Source organism: Phalacrocorax carbo, chromosome 1 (genome assembly GCF_963921805.1).
Source record: "Phalacrocorax carbo chromosome 1, bPhaCar2.1, whole genome shotgun sequence".
In the NCBI taxonomy this organism is placed as follows: Eukaryota; Metazoa; Chordata; class Aves; order Suliformes; family Phalacrocoracidae; genus Phalacrocorax; species Phalacrocorax carbo.
Genome location: NC_087513.1, coordinates 92,358,233 through 92,380,115, shown reverse-complemented (window position 1 = coordinate 92,380,115; position 21,883 = coordinate 92,358,233). Strand labels below are relative to the sequence as shown.

At 41.2% G+C, this 21,883-nt stretch overlaps 1 protein-coding gene across 2 annotated transcripts; it reads right to left on the bottom strand.

The window, feature by feature from the left end:
* Nucleotides 1-737: 737 nt before the first annotated feature.
* LOC104051982 (cell surface glycoprotein CD200 receptor 1-A-like) lies at nt 738-21,539 on the bottom strand. 2 transcript variants are annotated; one of them, XM_064466775.1, is made up of 6 exons: nt 21,270-21,538; nt 6,469-6,777; nt 5,496-5,747; nt 4,604-4,703; nt 3,936-3,987; nt 740-2,625 (listed from the first exon to the last, which is right to left on the bottom strand). In XM_064466775.1, exons 1-6 carry the CDS (start codon nt 21,355-21,357, stop codon nt 2,503-2,505), a joined length of 924 nt encoding a protein of 307 aa, XP_064322845.1. In that variant the 5' UTR covers nt 21,358-21,538; the 3' UTR covers nt 740-2,502. The 2 variants fall into 2 exon arrangements, with proteins under 2 accessions (XP_064322849.1, XP_064322845.1); XM_064466779.1 differs by lacking the exon at nt 4,604-4,703 and having other exon boundaries at nt 738-2,625; nt 21,270-21,539.
* Between the last annotated feature and the right edge of the window lie 344 nt (nt 21,540-21,883).

The window sequence follows — 21,883 nt, the reverse complement described above, 5'->3', positions numbered from 1 at the left end:
AAAAGCTGCTGACTTTCTTCCTGTGAGTGTGCAACATGCTGGGGTGTGTATAAGGCAGGCTTGCCTGATGGCTAAGAGACAGTCACCACAGGACTTTTTCATAGAGGATGGCTGCAGCACAATAGCAGCACATTGCAAAGAGAAGTAGCAAATACCTAGATGGAGAAAGAGGAGTGCAGGAAGGGACTTTCTGTTCTAGACCTTCTCTGCTGCTAGGAACAAAGAGCATGTTTGTATATGTGTGTATATATAAGACTCTTACCATATTATTCATCACAGCCACAAACTAAAATCTGTTTTTCTGCCAACTTACTGCAGAGGATCTGGCTACATCCTTGGCTATGCTAATCAGTTAGGCACAGAAACAGTGGTCTTGCATCCCTAGATGAGAGGGCAGGATTAGTTGCTGTGCTGGCTGCTTTGGCCTTCTAGCCACTTGGCTGCTTTGGGCTGTAGGTCAGAAGACATACATGCCATCATTAACATCATTAACATCATTAACATGACTTTTGACTCGAAGTGCGTGGGGCAGACCTGAATTTGGAACAAAGTAGAGGATGAAGGAAATAACAGACCAGTTAACAGCTTAGCAACCTCCAGGTCTGGAACATATATGATTTAGTCCAGTGTAATAGGCCTGTAAAGGATCATAAAACCCTACAGCTAGACAGCAGGTTAGCAAGGATTATACTTCTGTAAATATAATATATTGCATATAAACTGGCAAGAATCTACCTTCAAGAGCTGTTTTATCATAGGATGAACCCCACTTCATGGACACTGAACAACATAAATGAATTTCCAGTCCACAGAAAAAAGTCTAAGAAGTGATGACACTGTTTCTGGGTGGCAAGAAAGATCATTGGCCAGTATTACACCTATTTTAAGTGGGGAATTTCAGAAGATTATGACCAAGTTGACTGGCTCTCTTCCTTTGTAAGTAACTGGAAACTGAGGTTCCTTTAAAACTTTCTGTTTGTAGCTGATTGATATTCAGCTTTGATCCCTTCCATTCCAAAATGACGTACAGAAACAGAGAAAGGCAATACTTGCACACAGAGAGCACCTGTTTCATAGCTGGTAGAGGATAAACAACCAAATGAATCCATTTACATAAGTAATACATTTAGAAACTGCAGTCAATTTAGAAGTCTGTTTTCCAAGCACTGGGTCATGGCCCTCCGGAGGCTATCTCAAAAGAAAGCTCTAGCAATGTGTAGCAAAGAGAGTTCTATGGTCTAAAAAAAATTCTGGTTCTTCTGATCATACCATCAGGCCAAGTACACAATCAGTCTTTTAAATTACTGCAATAAGAGGTAGTAAACAGAGGTTTACAAATGGATTTCTTTACTCTTACTGTAAAACCAATTCATACTTTAGCTAGTAAGGCACCAATCCAAAAAGTTTGAGAACTGCTAGTATACAGAGGACAAAGTATTTGACTTATTCCTGAAGGATATTTTGGGAAGGTGAGAGGTCATCATCTCAACATGAGACACATTAAGATATACAAGCTAATTTACATACAAAAGAGTGAACTTGCAAGTATATTTAAAAGAATATCAGTAAAACATCTAGACATATGAATGATAAAATCTTCAGCTGTGACAGTTAAAATAAATATGACTAGAATCAGCAAGCATTTTATCCTTTTTGTATGTTATTGCACAGTTATAGAAAACATATTTGAACTTGTTTTGTGAAATATTTGATGTTTCTTTCTGTTAAAAGTAGCTTACCGGATTTGAGTAACATAATCCTTTTGCAGTATCTTAATGCCAATACTCTTAAGGAAGAGAGGAATACTGTATCTTCAGAGAATCTTATGGAAAAGTAATAATAACAATAATCTGAAATCCTGAAATAACACATGCAGTGGAAATATTGAATATGAACCTAGCAAGTAATTAATCATGCTAATGAAGTATCTTTCTTAGTGGATGACCTTCTATATTTGTCACTCATTTCCATTTTCAGAACTGGAGGATTAAAGATCTTCCCTATGAATATATTCTGCCATTTGAGTTATTCTGTGATAATCAGTACTCGGGCCAATATGTTAATAATTTGTGAATTAGAAAAAAGTGGCTGTTGGCCGAAGAGTGTTTCGTTTTAGTTTGGGCATAACACTCCTCCCATCTCCCAAATGTGTGCAACATAGTGTCAAGTGCATCAAAGTAATACGTAGAAGTGACTGACAAAACTAGGATCTCCAAGGCAAGAACAACAAAGGGAAGACTGATCACAACAGCTTTTCCAGGAAAAACTATGGCATGGGGCCAGTCACATTTTCCCAAGGAATAACAGGAAACTGGTTTCCTTTCCCAAGCAAGAAGGCAAAACAGGGAAAAAATGAACTATACAGACTCATCAGCAAGCACAGGTATTTGAACAGACCTAGTGAGTTATGTTGGCCCAAAATCTCAAGAAATCCTCTAAGTTTCTTTCTATAACCAGTCTTTTATAAAGTGTCTCAATCCCTTTCCAGTGTTGTATAATCATTCATGTTGCTGGCGACAGTCCTTGTGGAAGATTCTGCCCCACTGTCAGGTCAGACACCGAGTTGTAAATTACGTTTTCCTTTTGCACATATGTAGTATAAGGCTCCACTTCCATTGTGTCATCCTAGCAAAACAAAACCAAAAACTGTAAATGCAAGGAATAGTTTAGTCTGGTAGGACTCTGCAAGTCTTTTGTCTGGAGTGAAGAATGTAACTGGGAAATAATGCTCCCATATTTATTCTTCTTGGGCTCAAAAGAAAAACCTGTATTGCTTTTCTACCAAAGAATGTGTATTGCTTTTTCTGTCAGAGATTCGGAGGGTAAAGCTGAGGTATTGGTTCACCTGCCTCCTTTTCCTCCCCTTCCACCCCACTTATTTTGGCCTGAAAAAAAAATAGTATTAGGGTCTAATTCTCTAGGAAGAGCAAATAACGTGCTAGACTCTTGACCATGATTGATTCCTCCATCAGTCTACAGTTTCAGTCTACAGACACGCTAATGGAAGTTGCATAATGTGACAGCAAGAACACTGGTATTTAACCCATTATTTTACATTAATGCAACTTCTGTCAGCAGCAGCTGGGAGGTACGGCAGCAGAACAGGTGGGATAATAATAACTAGAATTTGCTAAGTCTTTTCAGAAAACTGAAGAACCTTTTTAAGTTGATGACAGAATTTGAGCCTAGTGTCTACTGTAGGTGCACTGATATTCACAATATAGATGTAACACATCTTGCCTGCATAGAAATGCTGTTATTTATATTTGGTAGCAGAGAACAGAGACACAGAGCTGATTAGTGAATTGCTCAGCTACACAGAAAGCTTGTAACAGCATAGGGAATTCAGGAATACCTCCAGGCTTGCAGCTCAGCACTCCTTCCATTGTTTTATAAAACGTTTTGTCTTGAGTATGGTTGGTTCTTTGATTGTGGATTGACCATACGAGATAAAGAGTGGCCTTCAAAGCTTGAACGTTATTATTCTGGACATCAAGAAGTATATTCTTTTTTTCCCCTTGTGTCTGTTAATTTTGTTGTGTAATTCTCTCATTTACTAATACCTTTCTTAATACTCCCCAACCCAGGATATTGCAGTACCCTTCCTGAGTATTGTTTGTACAGCAGTTGTGGTCAGCATATCTGATATGAGCCGGGAGATGTGGTGGGACTCAATCCTTGCTAAGATAAAGGACGGGAGTTGCTGAGCCTTTGCTGTTGGAGCATGCCTCTCATCTTTGTTCCAAGTCAAAATTATGCTGATGATAGGCTTTGTTTTGTCCTGAGATACAGCTAAGTACAAATGTATACGACACAGTACCACCTGCTGAAAGTAAAGGGTAAAAATCTAGTGGTTTCCCTTTACTGACCATGTGTACAGGGCTACCAGAAGATCCCTGATTTGCTGATAGTCTAATTTGCATCATTCTCCTTACCTGTGGGGAATGTGTAGGAGCAATCTCAGGAGGTTTGGTTCTGTGGCACAATCTGTGAAAAAGAAAACAAGTATTAAAGCAAATTCCTTCTTCAGTCCTAGGTTTGGCTGGATCACACCCTGGCTTCTTTGATCACAAGCTTATGAAACATTTATTTTTCTTGCCATCAAGGGTAAAGACAAAAAGCTTTCTCATGTCTCTCTCTCCTTGACTTTTGATCCTAAAATCATGGCACCCTGACTTTCTTTTCTCATGTTTGTGGGAGCTTAAGCACAAAGTGGAAGCAGAGGATTAAAATCAAAGTCCTCTGGAAGGATGTACAATTTGCGGCTAGCGAAATTCTATGGAACCACTTCTTCACCTCTGAGGGAGAGGGTTTGGGAGAAAACCAGTTTTGGAATAGGGGAAGGAGGGAACATAGCTGAAGTTTTTAGTACAGGTGCTAATCCAGCCTTTCTCTGCAAAATTATTTCTGTAGTTTTTCCTGGGAACTGCTTTCTTCTCCACAGCCAATCCTAAAGTGGCTAGAGTTCAGCTTCACCCCGCAGTTAACCCAGTTATTAATAGCAGCACAGAATGACGGAATCATATGGTTTCAAGACACAAACAGTACTTAAGAGCTTCCTCTAGCACTAGACAGCCTTTCCTTAGCACCCTATCATACATACCTGTCTCTGTGGAGCTTAAAATAGTAAATGACAGCCGTGAAGGTGATAACGCTCAGGAAACAAAGAATGATGAAGGCATACTTGAAAATGGCATTGTTCCCTAAACACAAAGTGTTATAGTTAGTTATTTCTTCTTACTGCTCAGTTTATTATCTCAGTGTAAGTTTAAATCTGCTTTAGCACATACACATATTTTCAGCATGCTTGTAAAATAAGTATAATCCCCATCAGCAGATGGGTAAGTCAGTAATGAAACTTGTCTGAGGAACACAAATGGAGTCTGTGTCAGAGACAAAAGCAGATCTGCAAATCCCACAATGGTCACTCATGATATTTTTTCACTAAGCCATACCTGAGATCCTCTCAAGGACTCAGCATATCTCAGTACTGCACCTTGTGTAGTTGCCAAAAGCAACAAAAAAAAGCAAAAACCAGAAACCAAATGTCATACAGTGTCAGACATTCACAACTCTGAATGAAGTGCTTTACTTGTTTATGCTGGCCACAAAAGAGCTGGTTCTCTCTCTTACCACGATCTGAGAGACCCTACATTTGCATCTAAAAGAATTTTGCTGTTGTTCTGCTTCCAAGTGACTATTTTAACACTAAGATCATGCCTACTTTGGCTCGGTTTCCAACATTTCCATTGCCAAAACAATACTACCACACTTACGTATATCCCTCTCGGGGAAGAAAACATTAGGAAATAGTATCTAGAACACAAACTGGTGATGTTTGTGGGCAAAGGCAGTTGGGGATGGTATCTTATTTATATAGGACTTCACTAAAGGTTACTATAGCATTTATAGATTTTTTCATCCTAGGAGGAACATAAGTGTGCACAGGAGACTAACCAGGATTTTGAGCACTGAACACACAAAAGGAACCTCACCTGAGAGGTGACAGGCTATGGACTTGCTCCACGTCCCAGCTGGGTGGGACACGATGCAGGTTGTATTAGTCATGTTGGTGCTGTATGCTGTGAACTTCCTGAGAACAGTCACTGTCCCGTTGTCATGGCCTTCTTCCTCGGGGGTGGAGTTGCTCTCTAGGACCCACGAGACCCGAGCAGGCGGCTTCCCTGCCGCTGCCTTGCACACGGGGTTCCCGTGGTTGTCGCAGTACACGGTCAGCCTGGGGGGGACTGCAAAGCGTCAGGAAGGGGAGATACATGCAGTTAGTTTGGTGAAAGGAGGAGAGTAAGGCTGGAGCTGCCATCCCGTTCTAGTGGAATGGGCCAAAGTCACAAGACACAAAGATCGTGCCTGTTTTTTCCTTTTGGACAACTCTCCCCTGCTCAGGTGAGTTACCACAGCCACGTACCATTAGAGGGGGTATCCCTGGACATTGCGGTAGGGAATTAGCCCAAATACAGGGCTGAACTACACCCTCGTCCTAAGCAGCCGTCGTACATGTGGTTTGAAATGTGTCTGAATGCCAGCATGAGAGGAAGTGGGTCCTCCCCTACTGTCTGGACAAGAACATCCCATGTTTGATAGACTATCTCAGCACTTGAAAGTGTTCCTGTCACATGCTTTAGTTCCCTTAAATTAATGTATTAACAATTGATTCTACAGGATAATTGGCATGTGCAGAACCCTCTGTTAGGGTATCAGGAATTGCTTCAATCCTGTCCTTTCTAACTGGACAGTGGGAAAGGGGCAGCAGGAAGGAGAAGAGTTTGGGGACATAAGGAGAAGGGAGACATAGAGCTACCATCAGTGAAAGGCACGAGAGTTTATCCCAGCAAGAAAGCTCCTCATCTTACTGCACGCTTCCCCTGGTGCATGGGGAGAAGAGCTTTGTATGTCCTGGCCCAGACACAGTCCTTTGGAGAACCATAAAATGAGGAAGGAGTCCCTTACCTAGCACGGTGAGGTGGTACATCTTGTGGAAATTCCCTTCTGTGGCTACGACTTCGCAGGTGTAATTGCCCTCAAAGGCTATTCCCACTTGTCGTATCTCAAGAGCAGGATCCCAATCTGGCCTGGATTTCCAGTTCATGCTGTCACTGCAGTTTGTTCTGTCTGTCTTGTTCTGATCAGCCCTGTATCCCAAGGTGCAGGGCCCTCCAGCCTTGGGGCTTATTTTCCATGTTACCATAGTCATATTTGATTTGGGAGGGCAGGCGAGCACAGAGCTTTTACCTACTGTCACTGACACTCTGTTGTTTCCTGAAGGAGAGAAGGAAGGGGAAGGACATGTGAGAAGATGCCCAGGTATGTCACGCATAGCCTTGGAGTTCTGGACTGTGCTTCACAGAGAAGTGTCTGCACTCTTACATGCCAGCGTGAGGCTCTGTCTGTGATCATCTGCAAATGGTCTGTCATCTCATATTATAGCTGTGGATAATGGAGCCAGCAGCCTATCGCAGCCTACCCTCACAGTACTATCAACAAATTTCCCACTGGAACTCATCTTACTGGGTAAGACAGATACTGGATGAAGACCCTACTCCTGCCCATTGCCTTAAGCAGTTCAGCATCTGAATAGTGTGTTTCCATTGGCAAATCCTTCTGTGGGTGGCCACTTACAGACTGAAATGATAGAAATTTGACTATTTCCTTTGGCCTCATGATAATGACTTTTCTCTGGGACTGTTGCTACCAGTGAAGTAGATAACTTTTGCTTCTGCATTCATACAAAATCCAACACCATGGGCAAAGGCCTTGTCTATAACTCTCACACATGACCACAGCATAAATCATAGAATCATAGAATCCTTAAAGCTGGAAAAGACCTTTAAGATCATCAAGTCCAACCGCTAACCTGTCACTGACAAGTCCACCACTAAACCATATCCTCAAGCACCACATCTACCCTTCTTTTAAATACCTCCAGGGATGGAGACTCAAACACCTCCCTGGGCAGCCTGTTCCACTGTTTGACAACACTTTCAGTGAAGAAGTTTTTCCTAAATAATGATGGTGGACCTTCGTGTAGGAGGAAAAGTTTCTGTCTTATGTCTCAGGGGTGTCTTCATTTTTTGAATCCTTGTGAACATATATATTCATACTATGAGTGTTTACAATGTGCACATATGCATTTTCACTGTTACTGTACTTTTTTTACTTGCAGCAGTCCCCATAAGACATGAATGTAAGTCCTGCCCTTCTTTGTGCCAGACGCACAGTTACGAAGGTGTAAAATATGCCCATATCCCTGTGCTTCTTGCTTGCGAGGCTGAGATTACAGAGGAATTTTTTTCAGTTGATGTATCAACTGTACTAACTCTGATAGTGAGTATGTCTTGTTCTTGAATTCTGTTTTGCATTTGCTTGTAAATATGTTCTATTTCATTTTTAGTCTTTCTGTGACACTGACTCTTCTTTTGCGCTTCAGAAGATGACTCTTGCTTGAAGTCAGGCATGATACCTCCTCTCTTTATCTTTTCATGACCCATGAACTATGTACTTGAAGCTAGATATCTGTACAGAAAAGCTTGGACCTACTGCTTTTGTGCTTCTTGGAAGTTAGCACACTGGCCATTGAAGATTATTATGGCTCCTCTGTGTGCTATGTTTGTTCAAGACAAGTAACACCCTCAGAATTGCCTTAATTTTTTTTTTTTCTGATGGGTCCCTGAATTTCTTCTTAGCCTAGAAATTAATTTTCCTGGGTTTTCCTTTTCTGCAGGCTTTCAGGACTTATTCTTTTTTGCACATATTGAACATAAGTCATATTGCTCTCTTTATATTGACCAGATTTGGGAACCCTCATCTGCCTGTGTCTTCAGCTGACACATCCAAGGGGTCAAGTTTCTAAACCCAAGATTCATTTCACTATTTCCTTTACCACTGAAGCCTGTCAACATGATGCCACCTTTGGGATAGTTGGTTGTTTTGCTTTGTTTCAACTTGGGACCTTTTAATAGAATCATAGAATCATAGAATGGTTTGGGTTGGAAAGGACCTTAAAGATCATCTAGTTCCGACCCCCCTGCCATGGGCAGGGACACCTTCCATTAGACCAGGTTGCTCAAAGCCCCATCCAGCCTGACCTTGGACACTTCCAGGGGTGAGGCAACCACAACTGTTTCAGTGCCTCACCACCCTAAGAGTGAATAATTTCTTCCTTACATCTAATCTAAATCTACCTTCTTTCAGTTTAAAGCCCTATCACTACATGCCCCTGTAAAAAGTCCCTCTCCAGCTTTCTTCTAGGCCCTCTTCAGGTACTGGAAGGCTGCAATAAGATCTCTGCAGAGCCTTCTCTTCTCCAGGCTGAACAGCCCCAACTCTCTCAGCCTTTCTTCACAAGACAGGTTCTCCAGGCCTCTGAGCATTTTCATGGCCCTCCACTGGACTCACTGCAACAAGTCCATGTCATTCTTATGTTGGGAGCCCCAGAGCTGGATGCAGCACTCCAGGTGGGGTCTCACCAGAGCAGAGTAGAGGGGCAGAATCACCTCCCTCAACCTGCTGGTCGTGCTTCTTTTGATGCAGCCCAGGATACAATTGGCTTTCTGGGCTGCAAGCACACATTGCTGGGTCATGTTGAGCTTCTCAGCAACCAGCATTCCCAAGTACTTCTACTCAGGGCCAGTCTCAATCCATTCTCCATCCAGCCTGTATTTGTGCTTGGGATTGCCCCGACCCATGTGCACAACCTTGCACTTGGCCTTGTTGAACTTCATAAGGTGTGCACAGGCCCACCTCTCAAGCCTGACAAGATCCCTCTAGATGGCATCCTTTCCCTCCAGCATGTTGACCGCAGTACAAAGTTTTGTGTCATCAGCAAACTTGCTGAGGGTGCACTCAATCCCACTGTCCATGTTGCTGACAAAGGTCAGCAGTCTGACCCACTACTGATCCATGAGGAAAGCCACTCATCACTGGTCTCCACTTGGACATCAAGCCATTGACCGCAACTCTTTGAGTGCAACCGTCCAGCCAATTTCTTATCCATCAAGTGGTCCATCCATCAAATTAACGTCTCTCCACTTTAGAGGCAAGGATGTTGTGCAGGACAGTGTCAAATGCTTTGCACAAGTCCAGGTAGATGACATCAGTTGCTCTTCCCTTATCTACCAAATTTGTCAGGCATGATTTGCCCTTGGTGAAGCCATGCTGGCTGTCACCAATCACCTCCTTATTTTCCATGTGTCTTAGCATAGTTTCCTTAATAACGTATTCTGTGATGGGTTTTGTCCCCAGTAAAGGTCTATGTGGGCAAGCACACGGAGAGAAAAGAAAGGTTACCTGTAACTGTTCTTCAAGATGAGTTGCTGATCTGTGCATTAGTGTTGCTTACACTTAAGTACACAGCCCATCCTTCTTTGTGAGGCACTTTTGAGACTGAGAGAGAACAAGAGTCTGAGGCACAGGTTGTAAACCAGTGTGAAGAGTGAGGGAATGGGACTTTCGTGTCCTTTGGGTCCTCTGAAATTAAAAGCAAACAGGCCCCAAAATCCACAATGTATGTATGTGTATAAATAGCCACCTGTTACAGATAAATAACCTTTCTTTTTCCAAATCTCCTAGCTGCAGCAATTAATGACTTAATAGGAATAATACCTGTAGCTGTAGTCCAAGCCAGCCTCCATTTACCACCTTACTCATTTCCTCTTTTAATAGGTGACCATTAAACTTTGGGACTGTAAACCACTGATCTCTGAGTGCTCTGTGTCTCTCATGGAAGCCTGAGTTGCTCTTTCCTTGCGCTGAGTAATGATTTTAGTGGCATTCTGAGAGCTGCGTGTGAGGAGAAAATCAGAGTACGACTTTCAAACCACGCATTTAGTCTGGAAGGACTTAGAGTTAACCAAACTGATTTGTACTGACAAATGAGTTTTTCACAAATTGTTCCAAATAAGCTAAACCCCTCCCTAAACGTTTCAAGCAGATATACTAAAGAGGCAATTGAAAGTTCAGCTGGAATAGGCAAAGAATTAGAAGACCTACGTTTTGTGTGATTAATCAAACCTTCCTGTCAAAGTCTTCCTCAGAGGTACCAGACCCAACTTTGTTGTGTTTGTCTATCCTTTACCCAGAGCTCAGATTCTCTTACATCTGCTGGCTGGCACAATATGAAGCCCAGATCCTGAACATTCACAATGCTCTAAGAAATGGTCTTAATGAGCATCAACACCAAATTAATAGTCAAATCATTATTAGCCTCTTTAAGAAAACTACAGTTGGTTTTACCTTAACAATATTGTCTGAAATCTCATTATCTTCTGGAATCTAGGTGAATGAACCATTCCAGCTCAACCACTTTTCCTTCTGTTTAACTGTGTTCTTGGGAAATTATTTCTAACTTGCAAAAAGAGCACAGTTCACTGCATTTTAACTACTTAAAGGTTCTTTTAAAGGTTTGTGCCTTTTTGTTTTGAGGATTAAGTATCCTTTGGGTGAAGCTATTTCTGAACCTAGACCTAGCTCCTGCAGACTGATAGCAGGTGTAGCTGCAATATTGCTCCACACTACACTACACCATACAGTGCTGTAGTGTATTAGTTACTTCTGCTGTATACCATGGAAACCAGAGTGTAATTCTGAGAAGTTGGTTTGGGTTTTTTTTTTGCTGGTAGAAGAGGAAAATTCGGTGGGGATAGTATTTCACTGAAGCAATCCACTTTCCATTTTTACTGAATAAAGAAAATAATACTTAGCTTCCTGCTGCTCAATACTGCCAGGATTCATCAATTAAAGTTTCTAAGCACAGCTGAAGAAGAAAAGTTCTATATATCCACACCATTTTCTGGTACACAAATCACCCCCCAGCCCCACAAATGCTTGTTTCCTAAATTCAATTGTCAACAGTGTTCTGTGATACATTATTACATTGGAAGTGTTTTTAAATGACAAGATTTTTCTGCTTACTGGCATTTCAAGAAGATGTGAGCTGTGTGCTTTAAACTCAGATGATTTTACCAGGAGAGGAACTGAAAGAAGCCTTTTGTCTCATGATGATTTCTAGATGCGAGTTCTATCAATGTCTCTGAAAATTGGAGAACAAAGTGTTTCCTCTCCCAGTTTAACACTGCCAAGAGCTTTGGATGCCAAGAGTCATGTCATCAGTATGGATGACCTCATCTGAAAATGACTAAGCAAACCTAAGCATTCAAACAGCCTGTGTGCTGGGGCTGGGGTTTCTTTGGATAATGTTGGCAAATGTTTTGCAGGAATGACAATGTTGTGCATATTTAACTGTGTACACTTTCATTTACATACTAAAATAGGATCATTTTACTTGTCTTTCAACACTGCATCTCCTAAGCAGCCTATTGCAGCGTACAAGTTCCCCAATATAACGGCTCTGCTCTTGTGTGCTTCAAGACTATAAAAAAGAGGGAGTGAAAGTGGTGCTTTCTGCTGTGCCTTTCTGTCATATTCTCCCCTGAATGAATCAGGTACCAGATGATAAGCCACATCAGTCAGCTTAAAATCTGCTGAAACACGTTTAAGTAAAATTTTAGGTTTACGATAAATTTGTAGAAGGATTCTGAATTCCCCTGCACCTTATTACTAATTTAGAAGGCTTTTAGCAAGGCAGGAGTTTTTCCCCAGATGGTAGCTTAATTAGTGAAAAATCTTGTTTATCCTATCCTTACATACACCTTCCTACTATTGTAAAGAGCCCTTATAAACATAATAAAATTAAACTGCTTTCACTTTACTGCCCTCTTTCATTGCTAGAGTGCAGGCAAGTGGCATTAGTGTAAACATGAATTGTGTACTTCTTCCTTGTTTTGTTTCTTTTCTCATGCATGCTGCTAGAAACATGACCTTTAGACTTCTTTTACGGAAGAAGAATGCCTGTGGAAAAAATCCTGAAAGTTCGGTTCATTTGTATTTCTGAAATTACTTTGAAGACCTCCTCTTAAGGTGGAACAGGGAATATGTTTTTGTCTCTGTAGAACAAACACATAGTATTAGGAGGAGGTTTTATCCTATATTATAACCCTGTTAGCCTGCTAGCATTCTCCCAAGAACTGTCTAAAACTCTGTCTTTGTGTTGAAGGCAGAGAAAGAAAAAAAATGGTAAGGGAGCAAGGCATAACTGCAGAGCCTACACCTATTTTGATCCTCTTCCGGTTCAGTGTGGCATGAAAGCATGTTGTGATGGCAGAGTACTGTAGATACCTACTGCACTGAGTCCAGAACCAGCGTAGCCAGGCTGATAGTTCTGCTGGGCATTTGCTCATTAGCCCTGCTTGTCAGCCATGTGGATGGTTATAGTGCTTCCATTTCTGTAGATGCTCACTCACATTATCACACGGTGCAGAAATCTTCCCGCATGCTTGCTATTCTCCCAAGAAAGCATATCCAAAAAGAGAGCTCTGCTTCATTTTACAACACAGCATAGTTCAGATAATTTAAGGTTTTGAACTGTGTGAGCTAAGATCTTGTCACTCTCAAGCTAAATAGGACTGGGCCTGGGTAATGTTGGTGAGAAGCTTCCAATTCATAGTGTCAGCCATTTTCATAACAGTTTCTGATGAAAAGAGGATTTATCTTTCCTTGCCTTATTTCAATCTAAGATACAGTCTAACGAGAGGTCAAGACCTGCCTCTTTTTACCACAGAGTTAGCTTTATTTAAAAACAATCCAAAATTTATATTCTCAGAAATTAATCTGTAAATAGCTATGGGATCAACCAGCACAAAGGCAGTTCTGTAAACAGAATTTTTCCTCATCCCTATCCTGTCCTTCCTGGTGAGCCATAGCATTTCCTTCAAGTCAGAATTGCTAGCTATACTCATGAAAAGAAAAGGCCTGAAAATAAATATTCCCTGCTCTCTGTGCATTTACTTAACAGGTTCTTTTCCCCAGTCCTCTCTTCTACTCGACCAGCTTTCAGTGACTTGTCAGGCTGCACGGATTCCACATGATCTCTTCTGAGCTGTTTTTTACATCACTTCTATGACTTCTTGTGGGTCTGCTCCAACCAAGACCTTTGCCAAGGTTTCCCCACCTCCTTTCTTTGCCCTCCTTACACTGCCTGCCCCAGCTGCGCTCTTGGGTATGTACTCAGCAGCTCTGAGGGAAGACGCAATCTCCCCTTCCCTCTGGGAATTTCACTAAACCTAAAGGAGTGTGCGTCCGCTCTGCAGGAGAACTAAACAAACAAAAGTATTCCACTCTGTTAAGGAGGGAAGGTTCAGAGCTGCAAGTGTTTTAATTCAGACCTGTCACCCCACCACTGTTTTCTGGAATCATGCTTTGGTACAGTAAACTGGCTAAAAGTCAGTTGCTAAAGTTTCCTCTGTGATAGCTGATAGTTTTAGGACCAATGCATCAGGGCATATATGCCATACATGTCAGCACTGATCTATTCAAATGAAGGCTTGGAAACAAGCCAGTGCATTGCGCTGCTCCTTTTGTCAAGGTGAAAGCCCATATTATAGCTGAGCTGAACTGGCAGCTTGCTGTAGCAACCGGCGCAGCAAAGGCCTCACTCTCTGTGGGTCTGCAGAGAACAAGAAATTCGAGGAGATGTGAGCTATCAAGCTCATTCAGTGCAGTGATAATCACAGGATGATAATTAAATGTCAGTGCTGTTAACTATTACATTGCACACAAGAGAGATTAAATGAAGGATTGCATATCTACATATTTATGGTAAATACTTCTAATTTTCAGTCTTATTCTTCACGAATGCATGGGCTCTGGAAAATGGCAATCATTTTTTCTGTTAGCTAGAAGAAGCAGAGCTCAGGACCCCAGGAGTACGTGCTGTCTGTCACACAGATGTAGAAAATAGGTGATTCAGGTTCCATGAGTTCTGTAAAGCTCTGGGCTGAACCATCCTATTTTGGTTGTGGATGAAAATCCATCACGAGAAGGTTTCACCTTGGAGACTCATCTGACAGGTGAGTAGGGTAGAGGAGGCTTTTAGACTGAGGTCTTCCAATTTGACTCCAGTCTCTGAAGTTCATCTATTTATAACACCAATAATATCATGCCATCCCTCATTGTCTCTCCTTGACTGTTGAAGAAGATCTTCAGCCGTGTCTGAGGAGATTCTCAAGTTCTATTCCAGTGTGCATTGAATGCACATTCCAATGCACTGACAGATTCCGCTCTTACGTTTGAAAATGGACATATCCTCTCCCAGGAAAAAACAAACTCAGTTGAGGAGTTTGCATTTGTGTTTCGAAAATGAGTTGACTGCTGTTGTCTTGCTAAGATTACTGTAACTGCAAATGATTGGGGGAAAGACTTTGCTCTTTGTTTTTTTAACATAATTATGCAGTGTGTTTGACAGCTCTCGTGGATAACTAGTTGCATCAGTTCCTTTGCAGTGTCACTTATTTAGTAATTTTTCCTGTTTTTCAGAATCTTTCTCACAGGAGAAAAAGATTTTAAAAACAGGAAAATTTGATTGTGAAGACACTAAAATTGTCAGGGGAATCACTGCAAAATCAGACAGCTATGCAGGTTAAAAGTGCTTTTGATTGCTTTCAAGTAGGAAATATTTCCAGCCTCTGTTATTCTTTATAGCAGGTTTTAACTCACAGAACTTTTTCTTGTCCTCAAAATGACTCAAATTCTATTTGTTCATCCATTAAGTTTCCTCTTCATAAATTTAGCTGTTAAAACTTTATCACACTGTAATGAGAGTACTTTACTTTCTCAGGCATGGCCCTATTGTGTCTTTATTTTTTACAGTAAAAATCTACCAGAGGATTTTGGTGCATCTCCCACACACACACACTGCAGATTGTGATGTATTAAACTTAGAGCTATAATGAACTGAAACAATGATCATACCCACAAGCAAATGACTAACTGTATCTTGGAATGAATATAATATATGACTCATAGCAAGTCATAATCAAAAATGCAGTACCAGTCGCTTGGAAGAGGCCAGATACAACAGGCCGAGCCTTGCATCTGTTTTCCCCTTCTACTGCCACAGAGAGCCTGTGACACTTAGCAAGGCTTGTCTGGAATGAGTGAAAGATAAATTGAAGTGCTTTGTACCAGAGTAGGAATTGCTAAAATACTCCCAGAGTTTTATACATGGTAACTTTGTGACTCTGAAAATGTAGCCGCAACAGCACAGGACAGAGTGTAGGCTGAAAACCAACCCTGTGTGTCGGGTGACTAGTAAGTAGTCAGACTACTCTAATTTTCGTGATAAAAATGCATGAACTAGCTGGCCTGAGCTTGAATGACTCTGTCTCTTGAAGGTGCAATCACAACTTTTTCAGCGTGGACGCATCTTTAGAAGGACACAATAGGAGACTTATAATGCCTTTGTTAGTTTCCCACTCACCCTCTTTTATCCATATTCGCCATTATTCCTTGAAAATATCTCCTATTCCCATTGCACTCTATTTAGGCTTTTTTCCTATCTTCAGAAATCCCTTTCTTCCTCATACTCAAATTCTTCTTTTTTTCTCCTTTTAACAGATTTCTGCCACCATTACTGTGTCACTTGCAGCATAAATCTCTTTCCTGCTCTCTCATACAAGCTGAAATAGCAACCTTAAAACAGAACCAGAAAAGTACACTTTGTCATTGTAAACTCTGGTTTTCCAGTATGAATTGCCTGCAGCACAGCTGCATTTTTTTAGACTGCAAACTTTAATATGACTTTTGTATGTTGCAGAGAGGTAAGCACACTGACAGAACTTAATAATGAACCCAAGGTTTCGGTTTTCCCTTTCAAGGTGGAAAATAACTAGGCAGTTGCCAGTTCCTCATTTTTTATTTTTGTATGATCTTTTCATTCTCTTTAGCTTTTTCCAGTATCCTTTCAAGCAGTCATTGAAGATGGCTGATTTTGAAGGCAAAGGAAACGTGTTAAAGCTCACCTAGTTAGAGATGCAGTTTGATACAGTGTCCACTTGAATATCATAAATTGAACTGAAGAATAGAGGGACAACTGGAGGGAAACAGGGTGGATAAAGAACTGAATTAAGGAGAGAAAGCACAAGGCAGTGTTAAAAGGAATTGTCAGGCGGAAGGTAGCTTGCTAATAATGTTTCTCAGCAGATGATTTTTATGGTAGTTCTGTTTTACTAATGGCATTGGCATTTGTATCAGGGGTGTGTGAGGAAATTTGTTGAAAGCAGGAAGAATATAGCATTACTAAGATAAAGAACAGAAATGTCACACAAAAAGAACCAGGTGGCCTTGATGAGTAGAATGATAGACGTGTGCTGAAATTCAACAGCTTAAAATGTAGTAACAATAAAAATAGGTAGTACAAAAATTTATGCCGGAAATTAGAATAGATAATCTTGTGTCAGTCAGGATTAAAACCAGCCTTTCAATAAGGTGGGTGCTTTTCTTGGTGCTCAGATTGTTTATGAAAAATGTTTCATAATACAATGCCTGCAAAAAAAGACAATTTGATATGGTGATGTAGGGGTCATTTTTGAGGTTTATTTCTACCCTCATGGAGATGGGCTGTCTCAATATACACATGACATTGTAGAAAAAAAGGATGGGTACACTTCTTTAATGAAGGAATCAGTTGGTTTTTAAATTATGTGTTAGAGTCATCCAGCTTGCAGAACAAACACTGTTGGCCAAATCCTCAAGTGATAATAAATCATCACTGAATTTAAGAAGCAGTTGCATATTATGTCAGTCTTGCTGTAAACTTTAAACTTGATATTGCAACTTCTGTGTGCAGAGTAAGTAGATCTTCATCCTTGCAGAATGTGAGCTGGAATGGATGAGGGGGAAGGGGATTTATGCTGGAGCCTAAGTGCCTTGGGTAGTATTTCTTTCAGACTGGCACTGTGACACCACGTGTAACAAAGGGCAAAGGCCCTACACTTCTTAGTATAGAAGCAGATACAGGATGTTTTATATTCTGTTCTGCATGCTGAACTTGGCCTTTTACTCTCTTCCTCAAGAAAAGAAGAATAAAATAAGCTGTACTGTTTGTTTATTTATGCTTAAGTGGCATTTTCCTGCTATTCTAAACAAAAATAGATCATTGACTGCAAATGGTAGGTTGTGTGCCCTCTTTTTTGTACTTTGCAGAGGACTGCTGTGAAAACATGCGTATAAACTCACCTTTATATGGCTAAAATCTCAGTCATACCTTGTTTAGTGCTTAGCTTTAGCATAGTACTTTTCTCCCTAGCATTTTCTTACTCAGTACAAAAATAAGGAAGCATAAGAAGATTCTGTACACTTTTTTCTCATGAATGATTGTACCTCTAAATGCAAAATATATCAACCGTGAGTTTTAATTAGCATATACTTCTACAAGTGCATTCCCAATTACAGAAAATCTACTTTGTAGTCATGAGTATGTGGCCAACTTGCAAGACCATGTTTCCATGGTTTTGGAACTAGGCACATTCAGATATTATGTTTGGACCACAGCAAAGTAAAACATTGATATCACAAGGACGTGCTCTGAAGATTGCACTAGGGCAATTTAGATGTATTCTGAGAAAAATTTTGCTTAATTTAATAGTACAGAATTCTGTTTTAAGCATTTGGGTAAGAAAACCAGGCTGTATGGATCCAGGGGCTTTTAGGGTAAAAGAAATCAAAACTATTCCAGCACATAGAACCAAAGCAGCAGCAAAGAAATAGTAAAATGGAGACAAATATAAGTTTGCTAGAATATATTTTTAGTCCATGATTTTTTTTTTGTATCTGGAGCAAGATTCCATGGTAAACTAGAACGGGAGGCAACAGAGACAGGAGCACTGAAACTGCTTGAGCAAGTCCAGCAGAGAGCTACCAAGATCATCAGGGGACTGGAGCATCTCCCTTATAAGGAAAGGCTGTGAGACCTGGGTTTGTTCACCTTGGAGAAGAGAAGAGTGAGGGGGGATTTCATCAATGCCTATAAATATCTAAAGGGTGGGTGTCAGGACGATGGGACTATGCTCTTTTCATTAGTGCCCAACGACAGGACAAGGGGCAGTGGGCACAAGCTGGAACACAGGAAGTTCCACCTAAACATGAGAAAAAACTTCTTTCCTGTGATGGTGCCAGAGCAGCGGCACAGGCTGCCCAGGGAGGTTGTGGAGTCTCCTTCCCTGGAAACATTCAAAACCTTCCTAGACACGGTCCTGCACACCCTGCTTTAGGTGTACCTGTTCAAGCAGGGGGGTGGGACAATATGATCTTCAGAGGTCCCTTCCAACCCCAACCATTCTGTGATTCTGTGATTCTGTGAAACACACTAGGACAGAGAAAGGAAGAAGGCAATAAAACACTAGTGCACTACTGAAAAATAATTTACAAACTATATTAAGGAAAGAAACTAAATTAAAGCAGTAGCATTCAAGAAAGTTATGTATGCAGGTAAATGTGAACTCTAGCCAGGTTGCTCTGTAAATCTACTTCACTTTTATTCACCTCATACACTTTAATTCCAGCACTGATGCAATGCCACTGAGTTCAATATTTTACTATTGATAAAACTGAACTAACTATAGAGAATCACATCTCAATACTGACAATAGATTTCTTGCAGCTTCCTCTGAAGCACTTAGTCATATTTGTTGTCACAAGGATACAACTGCAGGTGCAGGACTTACACAGTCCAACATTGCAAATTGTAATCCAATAAAAAGAGATTTGTTGCATCTACCTCTCATGGAAGATCTTGCCTTCTCATATCTCTTTTCCTTTGGAGTATGTACACAATCACCTGAGGTGTCCCTTCTGCTTAGTTAAACTACAGGAGTCTTCAAACTGTTACCTGAAAGATTTTGAGTCTTGTCCACTGCTGCTACTATAAGGATTGTTGCAGAAGGATTGCTAGTGCAGATCGTACACCAGCAGCTTCAGTAGTGTATTATCCAACTCTGCTTGGGGACAGATCTAGACATGACAATCATGCAGTGACCTTGCTTCTGAGGTGCCCCTTCTGCTGTTGTAAAAACTAATCAAACCACATAAACCAACATGCTAAGGAAATGTTAAAGAAAATGCTACTGCAGATAAAGCCTGGTTACACACAGCAGTTTTTGCATGCCCTTATTTCATTCAGAGTAGCTTGCTCTAGTCTTCAGAAGGGGGGACATAGTCCTTCTGAGCTTCATACAGCACTAAAATTCTCTGGATAGAAGACACACATTGGATCAGCTTGGCACATTTAGCCAGTGACCTCTGAAGAAAAAAACTTGTGACTACATCTCGCTCCGAACAGCCATCCTAATATTGAAAGAAACAAGTTTAAGAGCAGTATTAGCTAAAAACTTCCCATCAGATGTGGGTTGCTTTTTATTTGGGGGAAGGGAGGGGAAGGTTCAAGCATGAAATTAGACTTTAACTGAACAACTTTTTCTGTGTTCTCTGAAGGGGAATATCATTGATTCACCAAGACACCAAGAAGTTAAAATCCAATTGCCTTTTGGGTAAAAAAACCCCACTTTTTGGCATTGCATTTTTAAAAATACTTCCAGCAAAGTCCAGTTTTAAAAATAATTTTTGCCAGTAGGATTCCCCTTTATCTCCCACATTTTCTTCAACATTTTGTGACGTGTCCATACTCCTTTACTTTTTGAGCAGCTGTATGCAGAAATGTAGAGTGCCTCTGATGCTACCATAATATGTCTGTATGACCCTGAGCAGGTTCCTCATTATTCTTCCGAGGTAGTTCTTTACCTACAGAATAGGGACAGGTTTTTACCTCCAGTGTGCCTGTCATGAGGTTACTGATGCAAAGTTTAGTAATGTTTGTGACGTTTTTCAATTTTTTCCAGTGGGCAGCACTGGGGTAACCATTTTGGATCGCTCATTTGATCAGGCAAACACATTAGAGAAGGGTGTTCCCTCACTGCCAAAAATTACTGCATCCATTTCGCTTTAAAATATCACCAAGGAGCCATTTTTATTTTCTGGCCAAGTGGAATGGAATAACTCATGCCCATGCAGTTTAGTTCTACCTGTCCCTAATAGGAATGGACACATATGTATTATTCAGCGCTGTCTCTAGTTTAATTTGGATCTCACAGACCTATCTTGCCTTCTTCATCTATACTTAGGCAGTTTAGGTTTCTGGAACTGCTGCCTAAATCCCTAGTTCCATTACAATGTCCCTGGACTGGTGCGTGGTGTCTGGGAGAGCACAAGCTCTAGAAATGCAAATGAACACTATGTGGAACGCATGAACGGCTGTAGCTACACTCTATTAAAACTAAGCCAACTACACTAAAAGATGGTGTTATAAAGGCTTAGAAGTGCCACTGTCTTTGGCACAAAAGCCTTTCCCACTCTTGATACCGACCAGAACAAAATTCCAGAAACTGCTCCCTACTGTCAGCGCATCAGTGATCTTCCACCGCTCCTCAGAAAGATGCAAGAGATTCCTGCCCTGTTTCAGAGTATCTGCAGCCTCTCTTCAGCAGAAACCACATGGCCAAAAGCTTCAAGTTCACAAGCACTTTCCTGGGCATATTTTTAATATGTCAAATGGATCAGTTTCTCAGATGGTGTGGATTTAGATGTCTGAGAAAAAAGGTTATCTGTGACAAATGGTACATTCCCAGCTATGGGTCACTAAATCATTGCATACATGGAAGTCACAGGGGTAATGCCCGGCAGCCTTGCGACCACTAAGAAAAAAAGAGTGGGAGTGGATATTGGGGAAGCATGTTTTAGTTGCGCTCCGTAATTTTTAGCAATTAAAGAAAGCCACAGCATGATGAATAGCTTTTATGGAAAGAAAATACGTGTGCACATTTCCCTTTCTTCCCTCCCAATGGCTGATTGGTCCCAGTTAGACTCACCTACTGTTCTCGTGACCTTGGTGATGGCGAGCAGCACAAAAACACACACAGTCTTCCCAGCAATCTTCATGTCGGCTCCTGTTTTCATGGCTCAGGCAGGTCTGTCACTCCATCCATCCTGTCACCAACCTAGCTGTGGTCATGGGGAGTATTTCTTGCCTGCCGGTGCATCCTCAGTGGCCAGTGTCAGTGTGTTCTCTCCTGCTTTCCCACCCCTCTCTAGCTGTGCGTGCTCCTGATTGACTGGCTCCTCAAAGCTGGAGGTTCCTCCTTCTGACTTTTCAGAGCACTAGGCTTCCTGTGCTGAGAGCCTAGGCGAACGCTGAGGAAACAGATTGAACAGCTCTGCCTTCCGTTCATTGGCTCTCCTCAGGAGGCTGATGAGTGAAGATAAACCCTGCAGCAGAGCTCAGAGGGGGTAGAAGCAGAGGAGACTATTCAAGGCTGAGTTTAATATCAAAAAGGAAATCTTAGTCTTGGAAAGCTAGAAAGAAATTTATTCTTCATATTTTTCATGACTGCTACCCCTTCTGCTACTCCTTTGTCACTGCTTCAAAGAAAAGTCCTTCTTATGTCTCCCTCAGAAAAACAAGCAGTCTCAAGTCTCCTCTGTA

Excerpts from the sequence above, each read along its gene's own strand:
- LOC104051982 (XM_064466775.1), bottom strand. The coding sequence starts at position 21,357 with ATGAAAACAGGAGCCGACATGAAGATTGCTGGGAAGACTGTGTGTGTT. Across the intron at positions 6,778-21,269 it reads CAAGGTCACGAGAACAGTAG|GAAACAACAGAGTGTCAGTG; the intron begins GTGAGTCTAACT and ends TCTCTCCTTCAG. Across the intron at positions 4,704-5,495 it reads CATAGCCTGTCACCTCTCAG|GGAACAATGCCATTTTCAAG; the intron begins GTGAGGTTCCTT and ends CTTTGTGTTTAG.